This window comes from Brachyistius frenatus, unplaced genomic scaffold (genome assembly GCF_029030835.1).
Source record: "Brachyistius frenatus isolate BFR_SWC_R1_liver_20210118 unplaced genomic scaffold, ASM2903083v1 Contig_309, whole genome shotgun sequence".
Classification (NCBI taxonomy): domain Eukaryota; kingdom Metazoa; phylum Chordata; class Actinopteri; family Embiotocidae; genus Brachyistius; species Brachyistius frenatus.
The window spans coordinates 338562-348846 of record NW_027210908.1 but is presented as its reverse complement, the minus strand read 5'-3'; the positions used below and the strand labels follow the sequence as shown (position 1 = coordinate 348846).

At 41.7% G+C, this 10285-nt stretch overlaps 1 protein-coding gene across 1 annotated transcript; it reads left to right on the top strand.

Annotated features, from left to right (window-relative positions):
- The first annotated feature begins 984 nt into the window (after positions 1-984).
- ddx23 (DEAD (Asp-Glu-Ala-Asp) box polypeptide 23) lies at positions 985-10205 on the top strand. Its single transcript, XM_069722946.1, has 17 exons — positions 985-1069; positions 1862-2019; positions 2142-2261; positions 3053-3143; positions 3239-3304; positions 3391-3529; positions 3607-3740; positions 4744-4856; positions 4937-5080; positions 5259-5484; positions 5713-5858; positions 5956-6133; positions 6638-6880; positions 6972-7123; positions 7218-7326; positions 8469-8643; positions 8791-10205. Exons 2-17 carry the CDS (start codon positions 1862-1864, stop codon positions 9012-9014), a joined length of 2418 nt encoding a protein of 805 aa, XP_069579047.1. The 5' UTR covers positions 985-1069; the 3' UTR covers positions 9015-10205.
- The last annotated feature ends 80 nt before the right edge of the window (positions 10206-10285 follow it).

The window sequence follows — 10285 nt, the reverse complement described above, 5'->3', positions numbered from 1 at the left end:
ATCGTTCAGTTTTGTCAGTATGGAAATCCCCGCCTGAGGAATCTAACACTTGCGGTTTCTTTGTGTTGTTACTTCTTTAAAACTTCTATTGTCGGTTTTGCATATTATTTATATTTTTTGATATGACAGAGGCCAAAATTGAAATTTGTATTGCAATGTGTTTTTTTTTAAGGCCTCAGTCTGTGAAGAGAAAGAAAGGAGCAGATAGATAGATCGATAGATCGATCGATCGATCGATAGATAGATAGATAGATAGATAGATAGATAGATAGATAGATAGATAGATAGATAGATAGATAGATAGATAGATAGATAGATAGATAGATAGATAGATAGATAGATAGATAGATAGATAGATAGATAGATAGATAGATAGATAGATAGATAGATAGGTTAGATAGTTAGATAGATAGATAGGTTAGGTTAGGTTAGGTTAGGTTAGGTTAGGTAATTACTTTATTAATCCCCGAGGGGAAATTTTTTCGCTACAGCAGCATACAGAAGCAATAAGATAATAATAGAATAATAGAAAAGCAATAAAATAGCAGTAAAATGGCAGTAAAAAATATAAAATATAAAATGCACAGTATATACAGTATGTACAGTACAGTATATATCTATATATATTATATACAAGATAGATAGATAGATAGATAGATAGATAGATAGATAGATAGATAGATAGATAGATAGATGAGATGAAGGTTTCTGTTCTTTCTCTTAGATCTAAGGGTTTCATCTGTTATCAATTCTTATGAAAGTCAGCATTGTGCCAATTTGTAACACGGTCGCCACCTTGTGCCTGAACTGGCAAACAGGCGGTCAAGATCATAAAGTTACTTTTGAGCAGGCATTTTGAGGTTCACGTGCTAAACAATCGGGGTCCTGACACGGCTTTTTTCCTCTTTTCTGGGAAATGTAGTTCCAGAATCGGCTGCAGCGTCTCCGAAAATGACGCCCAGTACTACCAATCCCACAAGCCCTTGCGCGTTTCAGCTCGTGTCGGGAGACATGGCGTCTTCTTGAAGCGCACATAAAATCGCAACTGTTTTGTTGACAAGTGATAAAGGTGAGCTTTAAATGCTGTAAATCGCAGTTACCCCCCCCCCGGCTTTGATGTACTCACGGTGAGCAGGTTGGGTTTCATGTAGTTTCAGTGCAGCAAATTCTCTCGGGAGATAATTATCCTTTAATGCTAAGCGTGCTAACGGGAGGAGCTAGCTTGCTCACACTCGGTCGACTTGTTTTCATTCTGCAAAGTTGAGTTACTTTTATTTTGTTTGGTCAGATTTGACAAGTTACGACGTCTTGCAGTTAGTGCTTAACTTTTATATGCAGCCAAAATAAACGTGTATTTTACATTTTACGCTTCATTGTGCTCGTTTTTTTTTTTTTATGCACTTGAAGGAGAAAGTGTTGCGAAGGAAAAAAAAAAGCAGATTCAGGCTTATATCTTATCATGTAATTATTTGGGGAACATCGTTTCCAATAGTTTTTGTTCCATTTTAATGAGCTTATGTGATAGTTTATTCTAAATGTCTATAAAAACTTTAAAAAAAAAAATCTGGCAACTAGTTTCGATTATATTCATTATTTCATTTCATTTTTAAGTTTATAAACACATAAAAAAAAATACCCTATGATTGCTTTACTTACTTACTGTCACACATCAGTAGCTCAAACCCCCGTTAAGTTTATTTCGTATGTTCCTTTTAAAATTAATGCTTTTATCTGTCTGAATTATTGCAAGTCGGAGGGAAAACGGTCCCCGTTGAAAGTAAAACGGTGTTCAATTTCATAAATGCAGTGGAAGTAAAATTTCACGTGAAAGCCACCCATGCTTGTGGCTTCGTGTTTGCAGATGGCAGCCGACTCCACAGACAAGAAGGATGCCGAATCCTCTGGGACCAAAGACCGAGAGCGGAGACGCAGCCGCTCTCGAGAACGAGATCGTAAAGTCTCGCCTTCACGCAAACGCCATCGGTCCCGTGAGCGAAACCGCTCCAAATCTGCAGAACGGTAACTGAAGCACAAGCAGGATACGTCCACAACACCAGACTATATTCTACTTCTCCCTGTTTACTTGTGTTGTTTTTTTCTGCGTGTCCAAACTTAATGTCTGTTTGATGCTACGGTGACAGGGACCGACGCATGAAAGACAAGGACAGAGACAAGGACCGTGACAGAGACAAGGACCGAGACAGGAGCCGTAAGGACAGAGACAGCCATCGACGCGATAAAGATCGCGGCAAGAGGTCGAGGTACGTGACGGCTAAAATACACCGTGTGTCTTGGGGAGATTGTAAAGGATGACGTGACATGTAGAAAATACTGAATCAGTTTCTTTGGGGAAAAACTCTAAATGAAGAATTTCTGCGTCCATAATTTAGTTTGCCACTTTAGCGTGTGATGTTTTGCCCACAGAATCATTGACAATGATAAATTTATGCCACGTCATAATGGAGCTGGTGTTGTTTCCCAATTATAAAAAACTTTTATATCAACATTTGATGTTGTCGTTATGAACTGGGATCTGATTTTTCCGTGCTGAATTATACAAAAGTACCTGAAAATCCGACTGACATGATCCCTCATGTCAACAAAAGTCTTTCATTTGAAGTATTTAAATCTAAGTTAATGGGAAATATTGTCAAAGCAGAATGTTTTTAACCTTCAAGGGACCAACTGTGCCATCATGCAAACACCTTTATGTCTCTAGTGACATGAACATTCATAAATAATAAACAACAGAAATCTTTCCCATCTCTCTCCACTTTGACATAAATGCTGCCTTTCTCCTCATAATAGTACAAACAGGTCGTTTTTAGGAGAACTTTGCGATTAATTTAATCACTTTAAAATAGATTATTGCACCAAAGAAAAGCACTAAAAGAATAAAAAAATGCTTTCAGATTGTGACCTATTCATTTGTTAAGCACCAGAGAATTAATGTGATAGAAACATGTGATAGGATGTTTTAGGTTACATTTTGTTCAAAATTTCTGTGTAAAGTTTTGTATTGAAATCCAGTCTGTCACTTTGCCTTTTATAGAAGCCCCTCACCAAAGTCAAAGGACAGGATGAAGAGAGAGAAGGATATAAAAGCAGAAGATGAGGATGATGACAAAAAGAAGAAAGAGAAGGTAAGAATCTGGCTTTGCTGAAGTTTTTTATAAGTTTACATTTGTCCCTCAGGTTGTTATTTTATGTGTTTGACCTTTGTTGTGTTGTTGTTCAGGTCCAGCCGCTGTCCTTGGAGGAGCTTCTGGCTAAGAAGAAGGCAGAGGAAGAAGCAGAGGCAAAGGTGAGAAGTTCCCTAAAGAACATTTTCTTTTCAAAGCCAAGTTTGTTTTCCCTTCCTCACTTAATTTTGTATTTTGTTGTTTTCAGCCCAAGTTCCTGTCGAAAGCAGAGCGAGAAGCCGAGGCTCTGAAGCGCCGAGAGCTACAGACTGAGGACAGGAGGAGGATGTTGGACGAGGAGAGAAAGAAAAGAAGGATGTTCCAGGACATAGGGAGAAAAATGATGGGTGTGTTTTAGCTTCTAACTCGTAAACACTTCGTACTGTAACGGGATGTTGATAAGAGCTTTGACCGTTTGTTACAGAGGACCCCCAAGAGAGAGAGAGACGAGAGCGAAGAGAGCGAATGGAGCGAGAGAACAACGGGAACGAAGAAGACGACGGACGACAGAAACTCAGGGAGGAGAAAGACAAAAGCAAAGAACTCCAGGCCATCAAGGTTCGTCTCGAGGGAAAGAGTTTAGATCACAGTTGCGTCGATGGAGGCAACAACAGTTAAAAGAGCATCCCAGTTTATTCAAACTGGAGTATTTCCTGTTCAGGTGGTAAGTGAGGCCCCATGGGTCATACAGAGTGCAGGTTCAGGCAAACTAGGATACCAGTCGCAAGCTGACCTAATTACTAATATATTCATCCACCCACGGCAGTTTGTTTACACGAGTAAAGGTCTTGAAATACCAGGCGTGACACGTAAACGACACAAAAATGCAAAATTGTTCACACCGGCAGCGAAGATGTCTGTTTCACTTCCGCAGAATACGATTGCTTGATAGATGTAAAAATGCATTTTCTTTGGAAAGCTGCTGGAATCTCAAGTTAGTCGTCCTGACCCCACTGTTTCGTGTGACTCCTCGTTTTACCTGCATCTCTACAGGAGAGACGAAGAGTGCAAAGTTAGTCACATGTGAGCCACATAGACACCACGGCCACATTTAAAAAATTTCCCCTCGGGGATTAATAAAGTAAATACCTACCTACCTACCTACCTTAAGGTGAAATGACCTGGAATTAATTAACCTTTAACCTCTGTAGCTCTTAAATGAAACTGCACGCCTGTGTTCGTTGAATATTCAACAAACCATATAGTCAATTATCCAAGAAAAAAATGATTTTGTCAGATGAAACTCGAAAGCACAAACTCTTAATTTGTTATCACCGGTTCATATTTATCATTCAGGCATTGCAAACTTAAACTATGAAACTATTTATAGAAAATACAACACGCATCATTTGACACGAAGGAATATACAGCTCTAAGTGTTTTACGCAAACGCACTTTAAATCACATTAAAAGGTTGCTAATAAACAAGTTCAATACTTTTTAAAAACAGTAGAAAATGAAATAAAGAAAAAATAAACCACTACATAAAAGTGAGATTAAAAAAAAAAAGAATACAAATGAATGTTTGTATTTATGAATGATATGAATGACTACTTTATAGGAGCGTTATCTGGGTGGGCTCAAAAAACGCCGGAGAACTCGTCACCTGAACGACAGGAAGTTTGTGTTTGAGTGGGACGCCTCCGAAGACACTTCGGTCGACTACAACCCGATGTGAGTCGACCACGATGCGAGCACACTTGCATGATCAGCTCTTTGCCCCTCCATGCTGAACAACGCGATCTGTCTTTCAGCTACAAAGAAAAGCATCACGTGCAGCTGTACGGCCGAGGCTTCATCGCTGGCATCGACTTAAAACAGCAGAAAAGAGAGCAGTCCCGTTTTTACGGTGATCTGATGGAGAAAAGGCGAACGCTGGAGGAGAAGGAGCAGGAAGAGTACGTAACACTGAAACGACCAGCGCCGGTTGTTGTTAAAGAGGCATTAAACCTCATCCTAACAGTACAGCTCAGTTTCATTTGAATAAAACTGACTGAAAGGTGGAAAATCACTTGTCCTGTATGTACATTTTTCACCTCCAATTTCCCCGCCTTCTTTGTTCTCAACTCCCCTCAGGGTGCGACTGAAGAAGATGCGTAAGAAGGAGGCCAAGCAGCGCTGGGACGACAGACACTGGTCCCAGAAGAAGCTGGACGAGATGACGGACCGAGACTGGAGAATCTTCAGGGAGGATTACAGCATCACCACAAAGGGAGGAAAGATCCCGAACCCCATCAGGAACTGGAAGGAGTACCAGCTGCCCGCACACATCCTGGAGGTCATCGACAAATGTGGCTACAAGGTCAGTTTTTAATGACCGATGGAATACAGAGAGCTGAAGGTCAACTGTGGAAGGATGGTTTTTGTAACTTTGACAAAGAAGTGCGAGTAAATATTCTGTTAACGCTCCACTTAAAGCTAATTTATTTTTTTTTACCTGTAATTCATCCAACAAATTGAAATCTCCTCTGTTTTGCACTTTGTTAAATTTAATCACTATAAATGACTTTTTTTTTTTTTTTCTCTCCAGGATCCGACACCAATTCAGCGGCAGGCCATTCCTATTGGTTTACAGAACCGTGACATCATCGGCGTGGCCGAGACGGGTAGCGGTAAAACGGCCGCCTTCCTGATTCCACTGCTGGTCTGGATCACCACCCTGCCAAAGATCGACAGGTAACGCAGATCAAATTCCAATCATTTCCAGTAAACCCACCGTCAATGTCCCGCTGTGTGTTCAAACTCTTTCTTCCGTCTGCTCTCGGTTTGGCAGGATCGAAGACTCGGATCAGGGTCCTTACGCTGTGATCTTGGCGCCCACTCGTGAGTTGGCGCAGCAGATTGAGGAGGAAACCATAAAGTTTGGTAAACCGCTCGGCATCCGAACGGTTGCCGTGATTGGAGGAATCTCCAGAGAGGACCAAGGCTTCCGCCTCAGGATGGGCTGCGAGGTGAAACATTCAGCTTTTTATACTCGTGCGTCTCGGTTGAGTAGAAAACCCACTGAAACGGTCACTTGATTATCAAAGAGTCCAAAACTGGAATCGAACAGACACCAGATGACTCTAAAATACATTTTTAGGATGTTAAATCACAGCAACATTTGACTTTGGTCCCGTTGAATTGTCGATCTCGTGATTCCTCGCATTATTACAGATTATAAAAAAAGAAGGAATTATATGGTTATAAATCTGCAATACCAACTCTGAATCAGAACACGCAAATGATACACACAGAATCAGTTTAAGCTCTTTAACGATATAAATATCTCTGTGAATAAACATCCTTAAACTTCCAAGAACTCATAGAAAAAGTCGCTTCCTCGAACCTCAGATTTTGCCTGAGAATGATCACGTTTGGAAGTTTCTTGCAGTGTAAAAGTGAATAAGTTGAAACGACACCTCTCTGAAACAGTTCCAATGCTTGTTTGTTTGTTTGTTTACCTCGTCTATCAGATCGTGATCGCCACCCCTGGCCGTCTGATTGATGTGCTGGAGAACCGGTACCTGGTCCTCGGCCGCTGCACCTACGTGGTCCTCGACGAGGCTGATCGTATGATCGACATGGGCTTCGAGCCCGACGTCCAGAAGATTCTGGAGTACATCCCGGTGACCAATCAGAAGCCAGACACGGAAGAGGCAGAGGACCCCGAGAAAATGATCATGAACTTTGAGTCCGGGAAACATAAATACAGACAGGTAAGGCGCATGTTCAGGAAGCGGACGGTGAGCCTGCTGCTTTTCATTCCGCCGCGTTTCCTCTGACCGCGTGTGTGATGGCGCTCCGCAGACGGTCATGTTCACGGCTACGATGCCGCCGGCTGTGGAGAGACTGGCCAGGAGCTACCTGAGGCGCCCGGCGGTGGTGTACATCGGCTCGGCGGGAAAACCTCACGAGAGGGTCGAACAGAAGGTCCTGCTGATGTCGGAGGGAGAGAAGAGGTGAGACGGAAACGGAAACGGCGACCCGGGACACCGAACGTCCCCGCCGACTTCAGAGGACTGACTGTGTTTTTGTCATCGTGTGCGTTTGCAGGAAGAAGCTGCTGGAGGTGTTGTCGCACGGCTTCGAGCCGCCCATCATCATCTTCGTCAACCAGAAGAAGGGTTGCGACGTGCTGGCCAAGTCTCTGGAGAAGATGGGGGTAAGTTACTGCAGAGTGAACCGTGACTTTCCTCTTTTAAGTTTTGGGTTCTCGATTTCGGTGCAGCAGAGAAACAAACGCATTAAATACGTTTTTTTTTGTCATTTATTTTGAAAGATTTACACTGTTTTAGTATACAACTCTTGTTTTTTTTTTTACATTCTCTACAAGCCTCTCAGCGCCCTCCTCCGTCTTGTCCTCCGTCTTGTCCTCCGTCTTGTCCTCCTCTCCTCTCCTCTCCTCTCCTCTCCTCTCCTCTCCTCTCCTCTCCTCTCCTCTCCTCTCCTCTCCTCTCCTCTCCTCTCCTCTCCTCTCCTCTCCTGTCCTGTCCTGTCCTGTCCTGTCCTGTCCTGTCCTGTCCTGTCCTGTCCTGTCCGTCCTCCAGCATGCAGATCAGTTGGAAGTTATGTCTATTTTAAGCTTAGATTTGGTTAGTTTTCCGGAGGAAAGCATTAAATGCACGTTTAGTTCAGGATTCTATTTTTAGTTTCTGGTTGTAATAAATACAAAATTAAAAAAAAGAGAAAAAAAAAATATCTGGAGTGTAATTTTGATGACCAAAATTATGCTCCAAATCCTTTTTTTTTAATTTTTTAGGTTTGGTTTCATTTCATCTCATATGTATTTGACAGGGACGGTGCTCATTGACCAACAGAAATATGTACTGTAGGTGCACAGTAGGATCATTTTCATGTTGCCCATTCTGCTATTTCTTAAAAAGCCAAACTAAAAAAAACAAAAAACAAGCTTTATGGTTTTGAAAAGGAAATGTAATAATGAAAGTTGTCTAAATTATCTAAAAACTAGTCAAATGATTGCAGACGTTTATGATCCACAGAGAATTATTCAGTGAATCTTTGTTGATCCTCTGAATCTTTTGACTTTTCCTCAAGCACCAAAAGGAAATGTCTTCAGTGGTTTGCCATGAAATGTGCTGCAAACATGATTTCATTTTGCTTCTTTTTCCTTTTCCAATACTTAAATTCTCAACCTTCCCATGAGCCTCAGCTTTACCTTGTGCTCACTGTTTGTAAACTTTCCTGAATGCTTGGCAATTACATAGATTTTTTTTTTTTAAATTTTTTAAACACTGAAAAATACACAGCAAAGCGTAACCCGGACTGTCTCGCCTCCTTTTACAGTACAATGCTTGCACGCTGCACGGTGGCAAAGGCCAGGAACAAAGAGAGTTCGCACTCTCCAATCTCAAAGCCGGAGCCAAAGACATCCTGGTGGCCACAGACGTTGCTGGTCGAGGTATCGATATCCACGACGTCTCCATGGTCCTCAACTACGACATGGCCAAGAACATCGAAGGTAAGAGGCCTTGGTTTGGTGTGCAGAGGTTTCCTCGGTGTGTGTGTGTGTGTGTGTGTGTGTGTGTGTGTGTGTGTGTGTGTGTGTGTGTGTGTGTATATAATGGATAGATTCACCGAGTTGTTTTCCCTCCTCTTCCTCCCGCAGACTACATCCATCGTATCGGCCGTACGGGTCGTGCCGGTAAGAGCGGTATGGCCATGACGTTCCTCACCAAAGAGGACTCGGCCGTGTTTTACGACCTGAAGCAGGCGATCCTGGAGAGCCCGGTCTCCACCTGCCCTCCGGAGCTCACCAACCACCCGGACGCTCAGCACAAACCCGGAACCATCCTGACCAAGAAGAGGCGCGAGGAGACCATCTTCGCCTGATTTTTGGAGTTTATCCACTGCAGGTTCCAGACTGTTTTATCGTCTCGATGTGATTATGTTTGGGCCTTTTGGTTATTTTGTTCTTATTTCTCACCCTTTCTTTTTTTGTTTTTGTTTTTTTTTTTGTGATTTTTCTGCCCGTCTGTGGGGAGAAAACATTTTACCTGGTGCAGAAATCATCAGCGCACTGCTCTCAACAGTGTCGGTAAACCAGAGCCAGTAAGAGTGACCCCCGATGATCTGCACTGTATAAATACCCCAGGTGATAAAAAAAAAGCAGCCGGGACGTGAGTGTAGATGAGTAGTAACTGCTATGTTGTGCATTTTTAGTCATTTTCCGTCACTTTAATTTTGAGTATTGTGACTGTGAGAGACCAATACTAGAGGTGACACCTGTTTCTTTTGCTGAAAATGCACCCTTTGATTACATTGCAAGCAATTGTTTTAAATATAAAAATTTGTATGAAGTGAATACAACAACTTTGAGGCACATCTGTCTCTTAAATGTCAAAATAACGTGAAATATTTCTTCTTTTTCTTTTTTAGCAAATAGCACGTATTTAGAGGAAACTTCAAAGCGCCCACTTTTTGATTTACAGGTGTAATGTGGACTTTTGTTCATAAAACATCTAAAAAAAACCTAAAAAAACCAGCCAATTTTGAATCTTCTCAGGTCATCTTCAGGGTTCACCGCTGTTTTCTTTTCTTTTCTTTATTCGGGGGTTTGTCCTAACTAGATATTTTCGTGTCAGATAGTGCCGACACAAAACTCCCAAAATGTAACAAGAAAATGTCCACAAAGCCGATAAATTCATTTGATTGAAATCACGTGTCCTTAACTTTACCGACGAGCATTATGAACACGCTCTCTGCACAGCCGCACAAAAGTGAAACACAGAAACGACTCAAAACAATTAAAAGTACATAAAATGTGATGTTTATTTAGTTTAAGTCATATTTTTTTTTTTTTTTTTACTGAGCATTGTAAATCTATTCTCAAATAGAAAGCATTCTATACAGCATCAGGCAGGAAATGTCTCACTTTTTACACATTTGCTGTCTCTTGATAAATAGAGGGAAGAGGCGTGTCGGGTCACGCTAGCACGCTGTGGTAGTCTGGTGGATACGTGGTTATATTTAGTGCAGTTATTGCATTACAAAGCAACCATCCCCCCCAAAAAACAAGAAAAGTAGTGCAATTTTTTTTTCATTTTTTTTTTTTTTTCTACTCACACAAAAGAGGAAGTCCAGATGGTCTAAGGCGTTTAAAG

What these genes read in the sequence shown, in the direction of transcription:
- ddx23 (XM_069722946.1), top strand. Translation starts at nt 1,862, where the DNA reads ATGGCAGCCGACTCCACAGACAAGAAGGATGCCGAATCCTCTGGGACC. An exon ending in TCGACAAATGTGGCTACAAG is followed by an intron (nt 5,485 to 5,712) that starts GTCAGTTTTTAA and finishes TTTTCTCTCCAG; the next exon opens with GATCCGACACCAATTCAGCG. An exon ending in AGTCTCTGGAGAAGATGGGG is followed by an intron (nt 7,327 to 8,468) that starts GTAAGTTACTGC and finishes CTCCTTTTACAG; the next exon opens with TACAATGCTTGCACGCTGCA.